A 24978-nucleotide genomic window follows, 5' to 3' on the forward strand; every position below is an offset into this window, starting at 1 on the left:
GCTGCACCTCTCATTATCCAGGACATGATGTTCCAGAGCCAAAGGACAAAGTCAGAGGACCTGTAGCCAAACTTGGCAGGGAGCAGATTTGAGTACACACTCGTGAGAGCGACCTGCATGTGCGCTTTCACAAAGCCACCGAAAGAAAGGGATGGATTAGGAGAAATTAGTGAGCTGGTGTCAGTGGGCTTTTGTGGTCTGTACTTGTTGTTGACATACATGTAAAGAGGTGTGTGTAATCTAAAGGACGAGATGTGTTTGAGTAAAAAGAAGAACAAGACAAACAGTAAAGTTCTGGTTTTATTACCGATTTTTAGCATTGCATATAACTTTTTTTGGGACAGAAACTGATAAAAGCAGAAAAAACTAAATCAAGCTGCTCCTTCCCACGACTCTAAATCCTGATACAACACAAATCCAATTTGTAACCACGCTTGGCTAAAACTGATCGCTGGTAAATCAGCAGTTGTGAATTCTGGTCTTTCATTAGCTTCATTTTTTATCTGTTTCTCAGCAGGGTAACAGAAAAACTCCTGGCCTGATTTTCATCAAACTTGGTGGAGGGGTAAAGCATGGGCCAGGGAAAAAACAATAATTTTTGGAGTGGATCTAAATGACAGGGCAGATACAGAAATGATTTGATATTACTCAGTCCTACACATTGTTCCTTTAAGGAAAATTGTCCAAAGTTTACGCTTCACGAGAAAAGCATTAATGACCATGGAGTTTGTGGATTTCAACCATGTGTGAGTCTATCTCCTAGTTCTAACAGTTTTAGAAATACAACCAGATGTAATATATAAAGCACATGCACATTTGCATCTCACTGAAGACTGGTCTCCTGGTGTTGGTGGAGGTCTGCACTCTCCAAGTGCCCTTCTAGTTTAAAAAGTAATTCTAATGGCTGCTGTCTCCACGGGGAGGAATCCATCCAAAAAATGTGCTGTCAGATCTGCTCCCTCGCTCCGGCCATTATGTATGTGTCACGCTGTGTCTCGAGCGAGACGTAATGATGGAGTAGTCTGCAGAATCAGACCGCGCTGTTAAATCTATGTCAAGTGATGCAACCAAAATAATGAGGCAGTCCATCAAAGTCAAGCTTATTTAGCCCGAAACCCTCCTGCAGTTAATGGAAGGAGCATTTTTACCCTTTAAAATGCAAATGTTTGACATGTGGTTTACTAAATCAGCCAATAAAATCCTGTTATGTAGGGCCTAATAAAATAAATGAGAACAAACTGTACTCTTGCTCTGCTCTATACTAGCCAATTTAATGGGATTATTAGCGTACTGAAGCACTCGACCTCACCTTTACTCCATCAGCAAACAAAGTGGGCAGATCCTGTGTCTGTTCAGACTTCATCATACCCTCCACTGGAGTGCAGAGCCCTTAAATTGCCCACTTAGCTCAGCTGTAAAGATCAAATGACTTTACAGCATGCTGTGGGGTTTCTGGGTCAGCCTCTGTGAAAGCTTATATTACATCTGTGTCTGTTTATGCCATATTAGACATAGAGAATTTTATGTGGAACTTGCACGCCCAATGGTAAATATTAGGAGCGGTTTGTTTTGAATTTTAAGCTCCTGAATGCAAACTTTAAATTCCAAGAGAAACCTTTTCACTTAGATATTGGCGGCACTTGGTCAACAAAGTCTGACAGGACTTAATACAACTCCTCACTCAAAATGAAACATCACTGTTTGACAGACGGGCCGGGCCGCCGTTTGCACCAACACACCCTGCTGAATACACAAGCACAGAAACCAACCCAGATAAAATTACATTCTCCTCCAGCTTCTGCATTTTATTATCAGAACTCGTCCAACTCTATTATTAGCTAATCAAACAGTACTGTGTAACTAAAGTAAATGTCATCAGGTACCACCTCCTTCTACTTTTTTCTTGGAGTTTGTCTAGGACACTGAAAAACATCCTTCTCTTTCATAAGACACTGGCCAGCAGAAATAATACTTGATCAACAGATTAGAGCACCGGATCCTGGTAGTGCCCCCCCCCAGTTGCTCAAAGATAAAACCTTGTGCTCTAAGAACAGCTTGTTCCTCCCATTACCACAGCCAGTCATCATCACAGACTATCACCTCTGAGCCGTGAGGGCGACCAGCAGCAGCTCGATACTGCAGCGCAGCTCAGGATAAAGCCTGCTGCTGCACAATCTCAGTAGTTATTAATGTTACTGCAAAAGTGATGAGGTTATTACATCCCTTTGTTTTTCTTTTTTTTTTCTACTTTTTCACATTTAGTTTTTAAATTAAGCTTCATTTATCTATGTTTTAGATTAGTGATGGATCGAGTGTGTAACGTGAAAGGGGTGGCGTGTAGTGAAGAATCCACAGATAATTAATATCTGCATTTTGGGGTTTTTCAGCCCATTGTCTTGGTTTTACAACCCACAACTTTATCATTTTGGTTGAGTCCCACAGCTCTCGTCAGCCTTGTTATGAGCAATAGCAAAAGGTTTTAGTCTGTAGCTGCCCAGCATGTTTTCCATGTTGTGTTCACAGATTGTTTTGCCAAGCCCAAGTGGCCAGAAAATCAATGAATATGTTAACTTTATCTTACACCAAGTACTGATAAGCCCTCCGTGTAATTTAAGTCCTCAAAGTTTAACGTTTTTTGCCCTTTAAGCTGTTCACACATTGACCTTTAAGGAAACTACAGAAAAAAAGAAATGGGCTCCCATGCTGGCCCTCTTGCTGTGTGTTTAATGAGGTGAAAAACCTGAGGGATGGAGCTGAATTGCTCAGGGGCCTTGAGCTTTAGTTTTAGTTTCAGTTTTGTCTCCAGGGAATGGAGGAGGCAGAGGTCAGGAGGTCAGGAGTCAACATCTCACAGTCCCTTGCTGGGAGTTTATGAAATGCACCATGTGACAGCTACCACTAGGAGATGTGCTTCAATTGTGATACAAGCAGAGATTTATTTTCAAAGACAAAAGAGTCTCTGCTGCATTACCAGCTGTATCTCCTAGAAATTATGTTTATGTATGACTAATGTTAAACAGCAAATATGTACTGAGGCAATCATAAGTTTTTACATTAAACCAAAAAAATGGCTACATAAACCAAAAAGTGTTTTTTTTCCCATAAACCTGAGATAGGAGTGTAAACACGAACCTGGTGTCCTGGTGTCACAGCCAGTCATCCTCCACAACGGCCTCTCTGCAAAGTCTGCCTAGTACATGAATGTACTGCTTTTTAACCAGAAAGAAACATCTCTGAACACAATCCAAGCAGTTATTTCTTTCATTAAGAAAACATCATAAAAGTCGTGACACTAATTTCTTGTCCTGAGACCTGGTTGTCATTATTGCAAAATGTTTGTTTTCTCAGCAGAAAATGAGATTGAAGCACATCCAAAATATGATAACATTACAGGGACACACTTCAGTGTTTAAATATTTACATTTTGGCACAGACATGGTCCAATCCAATCTGAACAGACTAAGAGGGACTCACATGTAGAAACCAATACGAGTTCATTCTCCAAATAATTTACCCGAGCTACTACAACAAAGTTTGACATAGCAAGAATATAATGTGACCATAATTCTAAATCACATATCAGGGTGTTCGGCCAGTGAAACATAGTGATAAGAAATGTGCTCTCAATTTGCCTAATTAGCCAATGTACCCCATTACTGACCATCACCATTCTCCAGAGTGAGCAGTGAATGAGTGAATGACAGCACTAATAAGGTGCAAATTTCTGCTCCTAAATCGCTTTCAGATAATGCTCGGGTAATGGCTTTGGTGGTATCATAGCAACAAGTCACAAGCTCTGGGCATGGGGAGCATGTGAGAGATCTCAGTATGATAATAATAACTGTAATTTTATATTATTTTTCTACTTTGTCTGAATTGAATGCAACGCATGATGCTTCCGACGCATTTTAATTCTAGCAGCGCAGTGATGAACACAATTGTATTGAACACCCTTTTTAGAGAGATTACATAATTCTGAGGTAATAGATTCGCTAAAACATGTAAGCTACACACTTAATGTAAAAGAGGTTGTAATGAAGCCACTGAGATGAAAACTACAGCGTCAAACATGTTCAAAACATGACTCAAAACAGAGGTCCGTCCGCCTCTTCAGTCTCTGTCTCAATAACAATGAGACGTCTCGCTCTGTGATAAGTTGACATGAATGCAAACAAACCAGCGGGTGCCAGAGAAGTATCCACTGAACATCTATTCTATATATGAAAGAAAGAAAAGAAAAAAGAAACTAAGATCACACTGCAAGAATATGTCTGTACATGAAATAAAATGACAAAGGACAAGGGTCTGAATTTGCATTTTATTTGTTTTGGAGAGGACAGTACCACAAGCATTTACATCATCCATTTTTAATAGCTTGTTTGCAGCACATGATCCCGATGACACATGAAAGTCTGATGGGGTGAAGAGGTGAAGAACATCAGTTGGGAATCGTTGGGAATGAGATAGATGGGCCTGCGTGCAGCAGGTATCATTAGAAAATTTCTGCACTCACTGGATATGATCCCTACACTTTATGGAAAATTGATTTTTCCCAGAGGTTGACTGATTTGCATGGTCATTAATACAAATTACTTAGTCCTGCAGACCTCCTGCTACACAGCTAGCCAAGTTAAGATGCACAAGACTCATTAAGCCTATAGCTCAACAGAACATTGCATCTCTTTGCTGTTTTTGTGGCTCAAATCTGAAATGCAGATTTATCATTAAAAAAATGTCATGATGTTTTCTGCTTTTCTATCACGAACACACACTGCAGCATCTCTGATCCTCTGCTGCAGCAATCACAAACTTACCACCACTCTCTGCTGGAAATGTTTTCTGTACTGCACAAAGAACTTTAAAATCACGTCTGTCACCTTTTTTTTCCTCTGCTTACTCTTTTTGATTTGCATGAGTGTCTGTGATTGGCTGCTATAATGAGAGGGAGATACTGTCCTCGCCTGACTGGCTGGGAGCAGAAGGGGGCAGGTGCTATGTGTGAACATAAATACAGAGTGCAGCCTCAACAGACACACATGCATCTGCTGTCAGCATCCTCTTCTGCAGAACTGCATCCACTTCCATCACTGACAGCACTACAGTTTTCAGTCAAGGATCCACAAGCAACGAAGAAGAGATAAGAGATTCTTTCAAGTGGTATTTTGGAGAAAAAGAGCAGCAGAAACATGTCTTTAGAAGTGAAGGAGAAGACTGAGGTGCGTCTGGTGTTTTTAGGAGCAGCTGGAGTGGGGAAGACCGCCCTCATCCAACGCTTCCTCCAAGACACTTTTGAGCCAAAGCACCGGCGCACGGTGGAGGAGCTCCACAGGAAGGAGTACGAGGTGGCAGGTGTCAAAGTCACCATCACCATCATGGACACCAGCGGCAGCTACTCCTTCCCCGCCATGCGCAAGCTCTCCATCCAGAGCAGCGACGCCTTCGCCCTGGTCTACGCCGTGGATGACCCTGAATCCCTGGAGGCGGTGAAAAGTCTGCGAGAGGAAATCCTGGAGGTCAAAGAGGACAAGTACACGCCTATCGTGGTGATAGGCAACAAGATAGACCGCCACAACGAACGACAGGTGTCCAGCAAGGACGTGCTGTCCACGGTGGAGCTGGACTGGAACCACAGCTTCCTGGAGTCCTCCGCCAAAGACAACGTCAACGTGCTGGAGGCTTTCAGAGAGCTGCTTCAGCAGGCCAACCTCCCAAGTCGGCTCAGCCCGGCGCTGTGCCGCAGACGGGAAACCTTCCCCAAGGAGAGCAACAAACGACCTCCAATGAACAAGGCCAACAGCTGCATCATCTCATAATGATGTGGAGCAGCTCCGAAGGCAACAACACCAAAAAAGACTAAGAAAAAACTGCCCAAAAGAGACTGAAAGGGCTTTTTAAGTGTTAAATGTGTCCAGACTCTAACAAAACAAAGAAATGATGATGTGCTTAAAAGCATTGCATCTGTCACTGCAACAGTGCTAGAGGCACAGAGATACCACAGTGAGGACGGACGTGTAACCATGAGAACACCTTTAAGACGTGAAAGAATGTGGTTGAACAACTGTTTGAACACTGAAAAAAAAGAAAGAAACAGTGCACAGACACTGCTTTCTGTGAATGTCAACAATGATGGCGTTATAAATTGTGTAGAAGCAGCTTTCTGTATCATATGCTAAGTTTTCACTCAAATGTTAACGTGAGGTTTCAGGTTTAGGTTCTTGTGCTACTGGTGTTAAAAGTGCAATAACTGTGATGTGATGGGTATTTATGCAAAAGTCTGTTTACATATGAGAAAGACCAAGAGAAGAGGGCTTTATATTTTTGATAGCAACACATTAAACATTATGTTGTGAATTCTTGTGCAGCCTGTCCTGCTTTTTTGACATTTTGAAATACATACCAAGTGGTGATTTTTCTCTCCTTCTCTTTCTTTTTGTCTGACTGATACATTCAGGAGAGTTTAACAAGTGTTTGAAAATGACCCTGAATCATCATGACAGCACAAAGGTGATGTTCAATGCTTTCACTCAGAGCTTATTCTAAGCTGAATAAAACACCTTATCTCATCCACCTTTTGGATATTAATTAGCTTTTTTTTTGCAGATTATACTGATAAGAATATTCTTGGCATGACAGCAAACAAAAGTAAGTGTGTGGTATGGTGTAGGCATGTAGACATTGCAAAAAGACATTTTACAGCTCAAACCGAAAAACAGTAAAAGTAAAATAAAGTTTACACCACATGCTTATCGAAGATACAAATATTGTGCACCGTCCCACAATCACAGTTTGGATCTACAGACTTAAAAACAGTTTTGTTCTCTGAATTGTAAAAATCTAAATAATTCTGTCACTGCAGAGGTATTTGTTATTTAAATGGTGTATTAAATGACTGTAACTGTACTCCAAGTCTCATTGTGTTGACTTAAGGACAGCGCTGGTCTGACCAGAAATGTAAGTTCTGAAAAGATTGAAAACAATAAGTGCTGCACTGAATGAACAATCAGTCAGTGTTGAAAGTGATTGGTGTTAATTGAAATGTTTTACCCCCAAACAAAACAAAAAGCAGTTTGCAAAAATGGAAAGCAGTATGCAAACTGTGTGTGGGTTATCTGAGTGGATTATCTTGGCTAAATAAACTAAATTATGGACTTGCATTGTTCTAATATGCACACACACACGCATGCATGCACACATACATACACACGCGCACACGCAATCCTATGATCTCTCTGCTGTGTTTCATCTCCCTCTGGTGGTCATAATTTACGAACAACACAACTCTGTAGGACAATATGAGGAAGCAGGTCTTTTCAAGTGTATCAAATGAGATTAAAAAGGAACAAAAAGAAAAAACAGAAAATGCCTCATCAACTTCTGTCTCCAGTGAATGTCACGATACATGAGACAAAGTTAAAAACAAAGAAAACAACACAAACAAAACAAAACAGAGGCTACAAATACACTTGGATGCATACATGTTTGTGTTGCTATCATATAAGTTAATATGGGATGCTACAAATATTCAAAGACACAATTAAAACAATATTTAGTGACTGATTTCCCTCACCTATTTCTCTGTTCATTCTGTTTTTTAAAATATTTTTACTTCATTTCTGTATTTACTTTTCAAGTTCATTTACTATTTTCCCTTTTTACATGAAATAAAGTTTTACATGTTCATCAAGTTGTGTATTTTGTTTTTATATGTTCAAATAAACTAATCTCAAGAGAATTACCCAAAAAAGTATTTAGTAGTCTGAGTTTTTAAAAATACACTTCCCACCGGCCATTAAATATGATGGTTGGTTAAATGAATAAGTTAATGTTACCAGCTTTTCTAATTTATTGAAGAACACTTCATATGTGCTGCTATCATTTACCGACTGCTAAAAGGCCACACAGGCCCAGAGATGCAGAGCAAAAGGTATTCTTCCTCTTTCAAAAAACGCTCAGAGACAAGGTGCATTGTTTCCCCAGAATCAGACGAGGAAGTGACCTGCGTTTATCAGATCTCTGGTTCCCCTTTGTGTTCTGTTTAAACTCACTTTAATTTTCAGTTGGTGCACAACGGCACGCAAACTCGTTTCAGAACACAGACGGACGCAGAGAGGATGATCTTCGCTTTAAAGCTCAGGTGTGAATTTAACTTTTATTCAGGTTGTAGTGAGAACAGGCTTTAGAAAATGTTAATCATTTCAATAATTCACATGTAACAGGTAGAGATTAGTTTCGGAGAATGACTGAAGCCTCATTTTTAAATTTCTGTGGTTTGAAATTTCTGGGTTTGTCTCTGCTCCTGGACTTGGTCAAAGCTCCTCAGTGTTGTGAAGATATCTGAGAAGTTTTGAACAAGTTTAGGATCTCTGACCGTCACTACATCAGGTGTTTGATGATGTGTTGAGGTGATTTATGACTTTCTGTAGTACTGTATGTCAAAATTAAAGGTAGGCCTTCTCATTGACCAAAACACTGGTTTGTTTCAAACAATATGAACAATATGAAGGGAGAAATATCAAAAAGTAACTAGACTCCAATATTACAGTTTCTTATAGGAATGCTTCACTCGCATAATGATGATTTGTTTATCAGTTACTCCCCCAGTGTTACACTAAATTCTGTAAGAAATCTTTCTTTTATTTGTATGCCTCAACGGAGAACAGAAGAACTCAAGAACAGTGAAAATACTTGATGAATTGAAGCTAATGGGCTCCACGTTAAACAACAGCAAAGCTACATCGAAACATCGGTTTGCAAACTCACACACAATTTGCACAGTTTCACGCGTGTTTCGTTTATCCAGTCGTGCGCTCTGCACTTCCCAAACACACACATGCTAAAACTAATATTTTAACAATTCAATATAAAGAGTCTCAGGCAAGGACGAGAAGCACGCCTGCCGGCAACTCAACGAGCAGAGTTTAAATGCACGTGCTTGCCCAGGCGCATTACTCGTACAGGGAAGTGTTTAAAACCTTAAGCTTAAATTGTAAATGCTGCCACTTTTTACTCCAATACATCAAGAATTTTCTCTGTTTTTTGATTCTTTGTTCACCATGGAGACATTCAAGAAGTTTTCTTCACAAATTCAAGGTAGCACCAGTAAAGTAATTAATATACAAATTATGATTTTGTGATTCCAGTATCCATTAACCAACACCTATAATGTATCAATGAAGCTAATTTCTCTGCAGATATGAAACCTTTAGACTTCACTTTTTTTCTAAAATCCTGATCAAAATCAACATTTTAAAGGTATATGTAAAAAATACAGTAATGTTTAAAGATTTAACTATTAAAAAGCTGTCTTCTGTCAAGTTAATCCAAAATATCTACCTAGACTTTACAGAAAGATGCTGGTTTAGATCCTGATTCCAAACTAAAGCTAGATAAAATTTAACTTTACGGTCATAAATCACATAAAACAGTTGAAGTCTTATGCCCATAAGGCCATTCACCAAAGCAATACATTATGGTTCCTGATTTATAAGAGACGATGTACAGCAAGAGGCAACTGTTTTATTCTCATACACATTGACAAACGCCACAGAGCTGGACAGAAGGGTGTCAGTGTCTAAATCGCCCTCAGCGTCACAGACAGGTCAGAGAAACAGTGAATACAGAGAAGACATAATGAAATACACTAACGACAGACCACATTTTAGCCTGCATAGCAACAGCGTGTGCATCTAGATCTCAAACACCCACCCAGAGAAATACAGTTTCTATGACAAAACTAAACAGATAACATGTTCAGCACTGCTGTATGGAAGACATACTTTTATCAACATGTGAAACAGAAAAAACATCAAAACAAAACATCAAATAGGTGTGCATTGGTTTATTAAGTGTATTTCTCTGACCAAATAGGTCCGTCACAATAGAAATACACATTTCCTCTTACGCATCACTTGGAAATTTACTCAAAGAGTGCAAAAAGGTGCTTTGAAACCACAGGTTTTTATGGGGAAACATCACAGTTTATAAATCATACTGATTTTTGCCAATTTACTAAAAATGCACATACCTTTACACTAACTGCTGGCTATTTTTCTTTTTTTAGTGCACATTTCCAGGTGGTTTCCATTCATGTTCACCATTCAAGTAGCCCACCATGTTGAATTATGTAAGCCTTCTTTTAAAGTGAAGTCATTTTAAAGCTTTGATAAATTCAAGGTCCACTTATCTGGTACATTCATGTGCTTGAATAACTCAAGTATCAAGACTTAAAAAGGTGCCAAAAAAAAAAAAAGCACTAAAGCAGATGAAAAATCTGGCTGCTGCTTTCACTTAAAGAGATAATGGACTTAGTGTTAATTAGTGTTACAAACCTCCAACTAGGAGAACAACGTTTCCAACACAAAGGTGCAGTAGCACATAACAAGAGTCGCCTAAAACGCTGAACCGGGTATCGCTGAGTACGTAAGTCTGCACTGATCCAATTCCATGTCATTTCTGAATAAACTTTGAATTTGTTTACATGGAAATCAATTCTTCTTTGCTGATCTAAAACAGTAGCCTTCACACCGGAAACTCCTGTTTTACAGCAGTGAAGAAGAACTGATTCCTGCTAAATAATGTAATGTTAGCCGGTAGCAAAATATCAGGCAATATTTTACAATCTATTAAAGAAGGGTCTATGGCATTCATTTGATTTATGTATTTGTTCATGTTTAACAAAGGGTTTAACCCTTTGAAACCTGGATCAACATCAGTTTTCTTGTGCTGCGTTCAGACACCTTTTACTGTCATTTAGATGATAGAAAGGTAAGTAAACTGTTTTTATTTCTTAAAGAAACATGATAAAAAAGGCACTCAGCAAGTTGGCATGAATTATTTCTCAAATAGCAAAAATGTAATCGGAGATTACAAGAAAATGACCTGGAAAAAAAATATAAATAAAATAAAACAAATAAGCGTGAGAGAGAGTCATTTGAAATTATCAAAAAAAATATGGAAAAATCTGAAGAAAACTATATTTATAATTAAATATTTAAAATTAGGTTACAGGATATATACAGATACATGTATTTATTATTATTTCAGCATTTTTTCAGGTCATTTTCTGTTTTAGTTCTTTTACCTTTTTATTTATTTATTTATTTATTTTGAAAATTGTAGGTAATTTTATAGTACATTTTTACTTATTTCAGTCACTTTTTTTTCAAGCTGCTCTTTGCCTTCTTTCCATGTTTTTAAAAGAGTTCAGGGCAATTTGATCAGGTTTCAACTGGGTAACAGCAATAATGAGAGTAATCATTTCACATTCATACAGGGTTAATAGTGTCTTTTAAATCTTTTAAATCAACGGTATTGGATCAGTACTTTGTATCTGCCGATACACAAGCTCGGTTAACAGAATCGTTAACATCTCTGTGGATAAGCCCATCAGACAAGCAGATTTTTTCATCATATCACCAGATAATGAAAGTGCAGAGCGATAAAAGGACAAACCAGCAGTCGGTTCACTACGATCGGTAATGTTCCCAATCTTTTCTGTGCTTTGAAAAACAGTCAGCAGTAATATTTTGAGTAAAGGTTTGTAGTTAATTGGCTACATCAATTTCAGTTCTTTATGAATTCACATGCAACGTGATTTCAAATCACACCCATTTAAATAAGCACTGTATGTTCAGTCTACTGCTAGAGAGTATATTAAAGGGTCAGTACAGACTATTAACAGTAAAATAATTCTAATAATGAAAAGCTAGAGCCAGCAGGAAGCGTCGCTTTTTTACAGCTTTTACCAGAGTCAAAGATTAGCGTACTTCTTCCACCACTGCTCCAATTTAACTCTTCGAAACCTGGAACAACATCAGTTTTCTCGTGCTGCATTTAGATTTTTTTTGGCTAAATTTTAGGTTGTTTTCCTTTAACTCTAAACCTGTAAATTCTTTCAGTGTTTTTAAAAGAGAGATCAAGTCAATTTGCTCAGGTTTCAAAGAGTTAATATCATGTGTGGACACTACTTCAACTTTATTTCTCACCTAATCTCCACAGCTGTGGCTCACCGGGCAATATTTTTTACGCTATTGTCTTTATAATGACAGGATTGTGGGTCATATTTAGATATTTCTCGACCTCATCTATGACTCTCACCTCATCCTTTCTTTCAGACACACGAGAAAGACAGCGACAGTAAAGGTGAGACAAGAAGTCAAGCTGCCGTGGGAGCAGAGAAGAAGAGCTGCAGTGGAAGCCAAGGCGTAACTAGCAGCCACCAGTGTGTGGTTGTACACAGACAATAATAGCTGCGCCTGTTTTGACACGTGCCGTTCGGCGTGTGTTTGGCCTTAAGACTACTGCTAAAGGCACAATATAATGGAAGTGAATGGAATTTTATTAATGTAGTACATATCTTTTAAATACTTGGCTTTCCAGAAATAATGTCCAAGGTACTTAATTAATCTGCAGTTTATCCTGCGTTTTTCAAATATAATCTTTAAATTCTTTGAGGACCACATCTCACCTTTTTAAACGTAGTATAATTAAACTTTGACGACCAGGAATAAAGTTAAATTAACCTCCATTGTAATGTGGTAACAGCAGGGACCACAGAAGCAGATTCCTCAAAGCAGCTAGACAGAAGTAAGAGTAAGTAGGGAAAATATTTTTTTTTTTGTTATTTAGTTTTACTGACCCCCGAATATACACAACATATAATCATGATCCATGACTTTCTACAGATGCTGAGAAACTTCTTGCGTGACATCGTCACACCAGACATCCCCACAAATAGTGCAAAAAAAAAAAAAAAGCTGCATAAAAATATATTTTGGTCACCAATAAGGAGTTTGTCTGTGTGGTTAGAAACAACAAACCGCATCAAATGCAAAGACATCACAGTGCTGAACGGCCCTGATCATGCGGGCCAGCAAGAGCGTCTGGAAATCGGGTAGAAAAGCATAAAGTCCTGTTAATGGAGACATTTCTCTGTTCTCTTTTGCAGCTGAAGCTTAGTCATTAAGTTTGAGGTACCGCAGTGTATGACAAAATAATTTCTTTTAAATACAAAGCATCTTTTGTTCAAGTCGGAAAAGCAAGAAGAGCAGCAAGGCGAGGGGAGACTTCAAAGTATGACTAAACGCATCAAAAGTGAAAGTCACTTTTTTGCTATTTTATCATCTTTACAGAATAAATACATTTTTAAACCTCTGCATAAGCAGTTAAATAACTTCGGGTAGCTCCTGCTATTTAAGTTTCTTTCAATGAATTCAGATACATGTAATCCCTACATATAACACGTGGAACATGGCATTAGCATGCTTTTACAGCACTGCGAGGGAGTGCACCTGCCTTCAGTCACTTTCACACCCACCTCACCCTCTCCGACGCTCTTTTAGTCGTCCACGGTGATGTTGCGGAACAAGTAGGCCATGGACTCTCCGTTGTGGATACGGCGGATGGCCTCTGCCAGTATCATGCTGACATCCACAGTCTTGATTTTGGGACACTGTAGCTTCTGCACTTCATGGGGGACCGTGTTAGTCACCACAACCTGAGGGTCGAATAATAAAAGAGATTTAGACTTATGCCTAACAACAACTAAAAGACTTTGGAAAGACTTTTAAAAGATCAAAGTCTGACACCCTCTCAAATCTTAAGAGTATGTGAGCTTTTAGTCACAAGATTTTGCAAAGACTGGGCATCTTGCAGAGTAATTATTTGCAAGATCAGACTAGAGTGGCAGAAATTTAAACGTAACCCTTTTCCCCAAAGTTTTTTTCATGCACTCAATAGATACATTTCTCTAAATTTTGGTGGCAAATTTGGTAAAATCAGTATTAGTGAGCACAAATTTATGACCAAAGTTTGAGAAAAATATATATATAATAAAAAATGTTGGCTCTTTAACTAAAACATGCGTAAAATGGGAGCAAAAACTAAAGTGTTGCCTTTGCTAATTTACACCAAACTCCCTTTAAGACATAGAGAAATGAGACATATTAAAAATTCCTTAAGTTTCTGTAAACTCTAGAAACAGAAGATAAAAGGCGCCTTATGTTGACAGTATTCTTGTCAATTCGGCATAAATATAACACATAAAGACAAACTGTGTTTGCAGAGAATTTTACATTTTGGGATTTTTCCTCTCCACTTGCCACCAGCCTCTGTTGGTTAGCTGTGCTATTTTAGTGAGAGGAAATATTGTGGAAATTAGAGCCGAACCTTTTCAAAAAAAGGTGTAAAAGTTGTAAAAAAAATATTGCCACAAAGTCTTCTTGCACCTCCGCTGAGTTCGCTCCGTGTTTACCGTCTACCCGGTTTTCTGCTTCTTGTTTGATGCTGGAGAGAGTGCATATACTGGCTGTTGACAGTGTTCACGTCATTGAACTTCCATATTTGCATGAGCTAAGACCGAAAAGTTTACAATAACATTAAACATGTTTGATTTTGTCAGAATGTAAAGGTGAGAAAAAGACTAACTTGGAGTGAGCTTTATGACCAAGCTACCATGATCACGAGAACGCACAGCAACTGAGTTAAGCTCTCATGATTTTATCCCGACACTGGAAATTTATCTGTGACAGCGAAATTGCTAGAGAGGTTGCGCGTGTGAGGCAGGCATTAATGACACCGTTTGATTTTAAGTTAAAAAGCACGTGTACAGTAAAGTTTTTGGTTTCAATTTCATGAAAAGTGTTTGCACCAATGCCAATCTTCTTTTAAAAGATACCAACATTTGGTGACAAGGAAAACTACTCTTTTATTAAAACTACAATTGTGCACTCATTTGTGCAAAAAAAACCCCAAAACAACAAACAGATAAAATGAGTTCTAATTTACCAGATTTCACTCAGAAGTGAAAGTGTTTTTTTCTAAATACAGGCTTCTAAGACTTTTTTTCCCCCCAATTGCTACGGGACAATTTAGCCCAATTTTGTTGTTGTAACATAAAAATGACTTTTTTGGTGAAGTTTGTGAAAGGGATTTGGCAGATTTTATATTTTCATAATAATAATAATAATAATAATAATAATAATAATAATAATAATAATAATAATAATAATAATAATCCACAGTTATTTTTAAATTCTAAAAAGCAACGTCAGAAAAACAAAATCCATTTTGCATGTCTCAGCATTTTAAAGACTTCTGAAAGATGAATTTAAAACATTTAATTCCAATTAAAACATTATTTTTGGATTAATTAATTAAATGCCTTTTAAGACTTTTTAAGGATCTCCGGGTATCCTGTAAATAAAACTAATATTACAAACCTGAATCATATTTTTAAATTTCATCAATACATTGTAAATACATCCTAAATCTAAACTGTAACCATTGTTTTCTGGGCCCTGGATAGTTCAGAGGAAGTGAAAATTGAAACTACTCTTTTACAGAAATGCATCTGTTGGATATAATGATCCTTTCCGTGTTCTAGTTACAGATGTTTTCGTGCTGCAACATTCATTCGAAAAACAATCTGTTAGAAGGAAGTATCTTTTCGTTATCTTTTTTTACATTGTGTTTATAGAGAACACGTGAGTTAAATGAGAACATATTATGATGATATTAAAACAGTATGGCATTTTCTTCCTCCCCTGTTGCTTTAGCTTCCTTGTTAACATTGTACAGGTCAAATACACAGCGTTTTCACTCCCACTCAACAACTTTTACTGATTACTGAGTATTGAGTTCAGGTGTCCTCACCTCATCAATGGCGGATTCCTCTATGAGGCGCGGAGCATCAGCAGACAGTAAGCCATGTGTGGCCATGATATATATCTTATAGGCTCCTCTCTCTTTCAGGATCTCAGCAGCTGCAACAAAGTCTCCGACATCATCTATAATGTCGTCCTGAAAGAAGAAAGAAAGAAGAAAAATCCAGCCTGTAGCAAAGACTGAACAGTCGCATCCCTGTCTGTTTTTCTCTGTCATTGTGTCTCCGATCAGTGCAACAGTATCAGTGAGAGGCTGAGGCCAAAACTTACAAGTCGGTGAATTGACTCCATAATTTGTTATGCATATACATTTTCTGACACCATAGTCATATCAAATTTTGTTTATTCACTGAACTACTGATTGACTTAGTTCAAGTTTTATTTATGCTATATTTCAGGCTTTATTTTAACTTGCACTACTTTATATCCTATATCTTTTATCTAGATTATCTCTTTGTTTCGACTTGAATTTTGTTGTAATTATTATTTTTAATTATTATTATTATTATTATTATTAACTGTTATAATTTATTTACTACTATTATTATTTCCTTTAATTTTTTGATTAATTTGGTTTTAAATTGCATTTTTATTACACTTGTTTTTTGTTGACAAAATCTAGGACACATCTTTAAAGGGACAATATTTTCATAAAAATATTTTTAAAACAAAGAGTAGTAGTAATAGTACATATTAACACCAATGTGATCAGTGCATGCTGTTAGTTTTAGATTTTAAAGGCTTTTTTCATAAATCATATGTATTTCATATATATAAATCCCTCAAAAATAACATTTCATTCCAGAAAAAGAATTAGTGTGTTGACAAGTTATATTTTTAAGTTTTTTTGTTTTGTTTTGTTTTTCTTGTTAGGACATGATTTGTGCTAATTTTTAAGAATGGGTGATCATGAAGTTCACAAGTTATATTTCTAAATCATACTGTCAGTGATAAGAGGCTCTTATTGTGGTAGTGAATTCATTAATTTAAAAATGCAAGCCACTTTAAATGCTCTGAAAGGTTGCAAATAAGAACTTTAAAAGAGTTATAATCAAAAGATGGCCGAGCAGCTGAAAAAGACAGCTCAACCATGTAGGCTATAAAAAGTGCATTCACAGCATCTTACCACAATGATGGCAATTCTCCCTCCCACGTCTCCGACTACAGTTATGGGAGGTTTCTCTTTGGCCATCATTACTGCAAAGGAAAGCAGAAACTGTTACCGGTGAGAGCACCCAGAAGTGGTTGTGTGAATTGTATTTCACCTAATCAAAAATAAATCTCAGTAGATTGGGTAAAATGGGTTGAGAAAATGTTTTGTAATTTGGGTAAATCTGCCCCCTGTATTATGGAGTCATTATTGGATGATGTGAATGATTTGTAGAAATTCTGTTAGAGTAATATGATGCTGTAATAAATTTACGACGGCAATCAGTGGTTTAAATTTTTCCCCCCATTGTACCCCACCTACCCCTAGGAGATTAAACTGAAATGCCAAACTTAGTACAGCACATGCCATGCAAAATCAAATGACAGGGTTTTCTGCCCAGGATACCCAATCAGAAGGCAACTGCCTGGACACACACAACCTCAGGCCCAGGCTGTGGCAGGCACATGGCAGCAGTCTGCATATGAACCAATATGCACCAGACAATCTTATTTCACACAGGACAAGAGTGGTTGACAAGCACTGATGAGGGTTTCTTCATACACACTTGCCAATGTTCAGGGGTCAGTCCTCAGTCGAACATCACTGCTGCCAGCGACTACTTTTACACACACACAATAATCCCGCTGCATCTCACATGACGATAACAGGAGATGCAACAGCTGCATTTTTGAGCCAATATAAAACAATAAAGAATGTGTAATTTAGTTGCTGATATCTGCGCAGCTTCCTTTGTCATTGTGAGTGCATCTGAGCCATATTGCTGGTTATATTATAATATGGGCTCATTCATTAATTTAAATGTCTCCACCTCCAGGCTCCAGGCAGAACTGATCACTTTGCTCCTTACAATCTGTAAACATCCTTGTGTCATGATATATGGATTAAATTACAATCATTAATCTTTTCAGTCTACTAGCAGTATGGAAACTGTCCAATAAAGGTTAACTCGGAAAATTACAACATAACATGTAAAAGACAACATAAATTATAGGGATAGTTCAGATTTTTTAAAGTGGGGTTGTATGAGGTGCTTACTCATCGTCAGTATATTATATACAGTAGATGTTTGTCAGCACGCCCTCAGTTTGGGGAGGAGCAGGCAGGAGTACCACCATGGCAGCTAAGCAGTGTGGTTTCTGTGGTGGTTGTGGGCTGGCAACATTACATACTATCTCAACAACCTACGAAAAAAAGTTTCAGGGTATGCTGCAGTAAGAGTATCTTACTACTAGTACCAAACCACGTCATTACACCGTCATGTGACTTTTTCCCATTGACTTACATAGCGAAAATTACATCTGTGAATCAGTGGATATTTTTTTGAGCATCATTGCAAAATGACTGATTTCAGTATAAGGATTTATCCATTCGTTCTCTAGTCGAGTCTGGAAGAGCTGCAAGACTCAGTCATTTTATCCAAATTTGAGTTAACGCAGGGCTAGACTGCAAGTAGGTGTTTTTTTCTGGTGGAAGTCTCTAGTGCGCCTGCTCTATGGGCCGCACACAGTGCGGACGCAGCGTCGATCATCCTGGTCATTTTATATGTGGCAGTTGAACCATTTGGGCCATTTTAAGCTCTTGTCAAAGCCACCAGACTGAGTAAGTGTTATTGTGTGACTTTGATGAATCCGAGCTGATCCCTTTAAATGCCAAAGTCACACAACAACACAAACAAATTAACTGATTAAGGCAGCGGTAGACAAGAAACTCAGTGGTGTTTTCTCACTGGAGTCTGGCTTTGAAGAGATAACAGTTTCAGTTCCCTGTCAAAAACTGCTTTCTGAATACACCGACTATGAATACTCTGACTATAAGTACCTCATACAGACCCACTTCACAATCTCCAAACTATCCCTTCAATAATACAATATATGTGCCTAACCTACAACTAAAATAAATTGCTTGTGAATTGAAATTAAACTGGGATTCGATTCAGAGTAGCATATTTAAATGACTACCCATTAAATATATTTTTGGATAGATAACTTAATTTTTTTTTTTTTTTTTTTGAAACAGCTGCATTTGAAGTATTGTTGTGTATGTAAATGTAGTCATTCAGAGGGTATAAGGAAACAATCAACTGGTAAACAATCAGCCAGCCAAGCCGATTGTGAAGGAAAAAGTACAAAGAAGCAGAGACAGGAAGAGCATGCCTTGCAGAACACTTTACTGAATACCGTGAGTTTCCACAGCATCAGAAAACCTGGCAGTGTCACATTCAGACTTTTATCACTATTAACCAAAAAAAAAAAAAACAGCAAAAGCCATGTTGTTAGCAGTACACACACTTCTCAAAAAAGATGTTTGCAGCTTGCTGAGATACTGCAACAAGCTACCTGAGAAATGTTTGGTCAGAGATCTTGAAATTAATTTAACATGAAATACTAGAATCCATCCATTTCATTATCCTGTTAGATTTGATTAGCTTAAATGATTTTACGGACAAATTTTAACAACAGGTTGGCACTGCATTACAGAAACGTCAACTATAGAGATAAAAGTGTTAACTAAATGTCATTGTTGATAAAATAAATTCTGGTATTATTACTGAAATAAAAAACTAAAACTTTTTTTCTTATTTGATGCTTAAACAACCAACAAATTCCATTTGTAATGTTTCTTCTTCCCATCATCAGATGTTAGGTTTTAAAAGCATGCTTTGTTGTTATCATCACATGCAGTTATGACCAAAAGTTAATCAGGTTTTAGAGAGCAGGTTTAATATGGGTGCACCATGTGTTGATTGGCAAGATGAGTCCAGATATTTAAGTAAAAAATAAAAATAAATAAAACAAAAAAGAAAATGTTTGGCATGGTTCTGGTTTGATTTATGAATTTCAAAATAAAATCAGAACACAACAAAAAGAAGAGCTTGGCCATCTTGTAGAACAACTGTCTGGAATCGTAGAAAGGTGCGATACAACGTGTCAGCTGTTGATTTCAAGTCAAACATGCCATGCAAATAGCATAAAGTTAGGAGCGTACTGTAGCTGACTGGACTGAAAAAGTTTTGTCGATGCAAATCTGAGCGATAAGAAATCAGTTTGTGCACCTCCTGAATCCAGACTGTATTTTCACAAGATGCAACACAAACCCTTTTGTCTACACATGCACCAATTGAGTAACCATTTGAAGAGGAATCATTTCATAGTCAGATGTAAGTTATGTTTACGGTCGTACTTGGGAGCTCTATGCCAGGGAACGGAGCTTGTTGTTTGCCTGCTATTACCAACAAATAAACACCACGTTAACACAAATGCACAAATATTTGACATGACAAACACATGATGCCAAGACTTGGAAAATCCTCTCGCTGGGTCGACAGAAATGTAAAATATTTCAATCAACAAATCAGACTTATTTTGCTCATTTTTTTTTTTAGTTTTCTTATGGTTGAGGGTAAGTTATTGTTCCAAAAGGAGGATTTTTTAAGTCAAGGGTGAGAATTAAAACACAAGTAAGAATAGATTTTTTTTTTTTTTTTTTTTTAACTAAATAATAAAGTGAATACTGGACGCAAATACGTCGGAGTCATTTGCCAATGACACAATCATTTGATATTTTCTCAAACTGAACCATTAAAATGGCCTTACCAGGAATTAACACTGCAAATATGTTGAGAACTATATTCCAGAGTTACATTAGTATTTCTCACCAAATATAAAAATTTTAAAATTAAAGTATATGCTAAGAAATAGGCATGGTTCTATGATTATTAAGCACGTCACTCTTTGTAAGTTAGGAGTAGCAGCTTGCGGAGGATGCAGCATGAGTAGAAGTAGTGTATCTGTGGAATCAAAACATGCAGTGACACAGAAAATCAACTTCTTGGAGTATGGTTGATGGTATGAGTGAGAAACAGCAGAATCATCAGCTCGAAACAGGTTAGCACAAATAAGAGCTGCATTGGGTTTTCGGCAGAATTTACATTATTAAAAAGCACTGAGGAGTTAAACTATCAAAAATTATAAGATATGACTTTCTGAATTTGACCACAGTGTGAGAAATAAAAAAAGAATATAACTGTGAGAAACAATAAAATCTATCAAGCGTTGACTAATCTGCAAAGAAAACCAGCAAAAAAGCTAAACAAACAAAAATGGGTGTTCTTACAAGGAAGCTCCAGTCCCGTGTGTCCCGTGGTGTTGCGTACACATGGCGGGGAGTGTCTTCCGTCAGCCATGTCGGACTCTGAACACTGAGCCTCACCGTGAATCACAGCCAGACCCAAACGCAGACGCTCCGCATAGGACTGAGCCCTAAAAACAATATATATATATATATATATAAAACCTGATTATGTACACATATTTAGACACATAAAAAATATTTGTATTATTATTTACTTATGGTATAATGAAATGTTTTCATTTTGAGTACATTAAGGGAGCAGTGTGCAGGATTTGATGACATCTAGCGCTAAGAATTGCAGATTGCAGCACGCTGAAACGTCTCATCATTTGAATTCCTTCAGTGTTCATTGTTCAGGAGGTTTTTACTGGGAGCCAATTATCTGCAGAGGTCTCTTGCTCTCCAAAACAAAAAGATCAGGTGATTAAAAACACTAAAAATCCTTAATAAATAAGTTTCACGTTACAAATCAGTGTTTCTCTAACACTGTTCAGCACCTAACAGATGGGCTGCTGTTCCCAGCACCTGCTATTGTGCACAAACCTTTTTTTCTCTGAAAACTTAATGTGTGTTCACCTTTCTCTCTGATAATTTAAGATCCAGATTATCAGAATGTTTTTAACGAGAGCTGAGTCACTGACAGAGGTCTCGCACTCTCAAAACAAACAGACTTGGCAAATTAAACCAACTAAAACACTCAACAAAGCAATCTTGGCTCATTCTAAGATAACAAAAACAAAATTATTCTTATTTTCAGGTGATTTTACTCTAGAGAAAGCACACTTGTAATATTTTATTTATTTTCTGCCAAAATATCCCCTTAAATCTTAGCCACTGAACCTTCGAAATTTTATTTTATCATATAAATGCTAACAGAAGAGAACAAGCAGAGGAGAAAGTGTGTATTATTATCAATCAGTTACCTTTTAGCTGCTGCTGGGGACTTTGCCACAATGATGGCATTTCTGTAATCAGGAATCTGACAGACAAAGGAAAAAAAAGAGGTCGATGCTCATGTCAGATTGATTAAATGATAAGGTTTATCAGTACACGCTGAAATGGGATTATCACCTCTTCTTGGATGTACTGAATCAAGAAAGGGGAGGCGCGCAAGTTGTCCACTGGAAAGCTGAAGAAGCCCTGGATCTCCTTCTGATGTAAATCCATGGTGATGATGTGTGTTAATCCTTTGGGGTCAAACACAAATAAACACAATAAAAACAATATTTTCAACAATAAAACTCCTCTGTAAGAACATGAAATTTAATCCCTGCAGACACAACACCACTGATGGTGAGGGATCACGAAACTAAAACAAAAATTAAACTTTATGATTCATTTTGTTATCTGTACCTGCTTTCGCCAACATTGAAGCTAACAACTTGCTCACTATTGAGCCCCTCTTTCTCATCTTGCACTGTTTGCTGTACGGAAAATAAGGGATGACTCCAATGATGTTCTTTGCACAAGAGGTCTTGAGGGCGTAGGCCATAACCAGCAGCTCCATGATGGCCGTGTTGACATCTCTGGATGCACAGAAATAAAGAATAAAAAGGGCATGTAAACTTTAGCATGTGATTATCATAAAAACTTTGCAACAAGATCTCACTTGCAGGTGGGGATTTGTCCATTTGTTCAGACATTATACTCACCGTGGTATGGTCTGGATGATGAAGATAGTTTGTCCACGAACTGATTCTTTCACATCAACTCTAGTTTCTGGTGTCAAGAAAAAAATGACATTAGATAATTTGGGAAAGCTGCATCTTTAAAGTTCTTATTCTATTAACTTTTTTGGTTATTGTATCCCGTCACCGTGCATGTACCAGTCATTGTCAAACACTGACAGAGATAAAGCATGTATAAACAGATAAGAGAGTGTTTGTTGCCATCAATCTGTGTAATGTATAGTGCAGTATATCAGGATGAAAAAAAAGAATGATGCAACATTTAGACGGAGTGAAGCAACATTCACACTAAACATAAGGTGCAAACAAAACAAGATGCAAAACAAGGTTTCAAACTGGAGTTCAGGTGGTTAGACAGGCTATGAAAACCAATAAAGTGAGGTAAGCTACACGGTAACGAGTGCAGTGTGAGCTTGAAGTTAAATAAGATTTTTGGTAGCCTTCTCGAATAATTTCATTTATTTCTTTTTCAGTCCACTAGAAATATCTTGCAGAAAAAAAAGGCAGGGAGAGGAAAATCCAGACGCTTTCTCAAAAAATAAATCAACAAATAAAAATAGATGGTCTGTCCGTCAGTTATTTGGCAGTCAGTACTTACAGAAAAATGACAGAGAGAGACAGAAAAGAACCTCCAACCTACATCAAAAAACATTACCTGGCAACTTCATATTGTCTCATTATTTTCTCCTTATATACATATATTTGAAGTGAAAGATATTGGTATCACCCTTTAAACATCATATTCTCTAAAAAAAATTCCACAGAAATACACATTTGCTTTAAAACAGTTTGTGCATACTGGTGTTTAAAAATAAATTTCCTTCTATGATCCTTGTTCTCTGAACTAAAAATTAATTTTATGGTAATACTCTTTTGCCCTAAATACAACTAACAAAGTCTGTGATTCAACTATATCTTCAAATTTCCTGACTTGACAAACACACCATTGGTGTGTTATCTTGAATCCACTTTATGTATAATTCGTACAGCTCTTCTCTGTAAAATAAAGAATGGCTGTATGTGAGTACAGAAATCTCATTGCCTTATAACCTAACACATACTTTACTTTCTGCAGAACAGGAATATCCTTGGACACCAGTTTTTTTCATAGGATTTCCACGTTAGTTAGAATAAAGCAACAAATCATTACTAGTCCCCTTTGTAGGTGCATTTGTCATTTTTCCTGTGAAGCCATCATATCTTTCTCACCTCTGTTAGACTCCTGAAAGACCACAGACTTCCCCAGTTCAACTCCCAGCCGCCTGTGAAACACAATTTAGCTAATTGTGAGATAATGATCACAACAACATGAGACATGATTTAACACAATGTTCATTCATTGATTCATTCATACATGGCCATGCAGACTCTCGCTGGCTCAAACAGCTGTTCTTCGACATGAATACTCAGTAACGTGGAGAAAATGTCAGAAATGATTTATTATACTCACTCTGTTATCTTCTTAGCCAGTTCTGTGCATGCCACGGAGGAGTTTGCGGAAAAGACGCGATAACCACTTTTAGCGACATTCATCCTGGCACTGCTGGTGGGTTTATTTCCCAGAAAAAGACAGCAGCGGGGCCTTTTTTTTCAACTGACCACCGCGTTTGTTTCCGATTTTCCTCTTGTGACGTTTTCGTTAGCTAACAAGGTGGCTAGCTAGCTAGCTAACACAAATTAGCCTGCTAGCTAAGTGAGCTAATGACACGAAATTACCTTCAGTGTGTTACGTACACGTAGTTATAACATAGCTACAAAAAAATATTATTGTCTATAATCTTAAAATTTGTCCAACTGTACGCAGACAAGCGGCTGGTACCTGTCGCTTAACTTAGGTAGCACTATTGCTAACAACTGTCTTCGCGTAGAAGTACGGAACGCCCTTTGGGTCAAACCTAATAGCTACGCTTTTGTGTGAGTCATATTGGTGAGTCATTTACAAAATGCAACAGAGCATCAAATAAAATACAGTGTCTGAAATAAATACAAATTGCCTAGTAATAATAATACTTAAAAGTAAAAGTATCAAAAAACATTGCACATTCATATGAAATAATTTTTTTATATAATCTTATAATTAGGCTGCTCTCGTCTTAATTAGCAGGATGATATCTAAATAAAAGAATCATACTGTTTATTTGTGGATTAGTCACATTTTAAAGGTTAACTTAGGTACTTCAACCTGGCTCCTATTTTTCCATGTTTTCGTGTCTAAGTAGTAGCTGGATGAAGACAAATGTTTTTGAGACAGAAATAAGCAAGACTGCTGCAGCCACAAGCAGTGAAGCATGCTGCAATATACCTAACCACAATACATCTAATCACT

General features: G+C 37.4%; 2 protein-coding genes across 3 annotated transcripts; one reads left to right on the forward strand and one right to left on the reverse strand.

Moving 5' to 3' along the window:
- The first annotated feature begins 4882 nt into the window (after positions 1–4882).
- On the forward strand, positions 4883–6769 carry LOC121957106 (GTP-binding protein Rhes-like). The gene has a single exon (XM_042505622.1). It carries the CDS (start codon positions 5187–5189, stop codon positions 5811–5813), a length of 627 nt encoding a protein of 208 aa, XP_042361556.1. The 5' UTR covers positions 4883–5186; the 3' UTR covers positions 5814–6769.
- Positions 6770–11154: 4385 nt separating this feature from the next.
- LOC121956303 (phosphoribosyl pyrophosphate synthase-associated protein 1) lies at positions 11155–24498 on the reverse strand. 2 transcript variants are annotated; one of them, XM_042504445.1, is made up of 11 exons: positions 24103–24498; positions 23862–23914; positions 22617–22683; positions 22318–22490; positions 22036–22151; positions 21888–21943; positions 20947–21092; positions 20014–20055; positions 16789–16859; positions 15652–15798; positions 11155–13495 (listed from the first exon to the last, which is right to left on the reverse strand). In XM_042504445.1, the coding sequence occupies exons 1-11, from the start codon at positions 24183–24185 to the stop codon at positions 13337–13339; spliced, it is 1113 nt and encodes a 370-aa protein (XP_042360379.1). In that variant the 5' UTR covers positions 24186–24498; the 3' UTR covers positions 11155–13336. The 2 variants fall into 2 exon arrangements, with proteins under 2 accessions (XP_042360379.1, XP_042360380.1); XM_042504446.1 differs by lacking the exon at positions 20014–20055.
- Positions 24499–24978: the final 480 nt, after the last annotated feature.

Source organism: Plectropomus leopardus, chromosome 17 (assembly GCF_008729295.1).
Source record: "Plectropomus leopardus isolate mb chromosome 17, YSFRI_Pleo_2.0, whole genome shotgun sequence".
NCBI classification, from domain to species: domain Eukaryota; kingdom Metazoa; phylum Chordata; class Actinopteri; order Perciformes; family Serranidae; genus Plectropomus; species Plectropomus leopardus.

Bases quoted from the DNA above. Each gene is read 5' to 3' on its own strand.
- LOC121957106 (XM_042505622.1), top strand. From the start codon at position 5,187: ATGTCTTTAGAAGTGAAGGAGAAGACTGAGGTGCGTCTGGTGTTTTTA.
- LOC121956303 (XM_042504445.1), bottom strand. From the start codon at position 24,185: ATGAATGTCGCTAAAAGTGGTTATCGCGTCTTTTCCGCAAACTCCTCC. The intron at 23,915-24,102 runs GTGAGTATAATA...TGTGTTTCACAG, and splicing joins CTGGCTAAGAAGATAACAGA to GCGGCTGGGAGTTGAACTGG. The intron at 13,496-15,651 runs GTGAGGACACCT...TTCGACCCTCAG, and splicing joins AGGAATCCGCCATTGATGAG to GTTGTGGTGACTAACACGGT.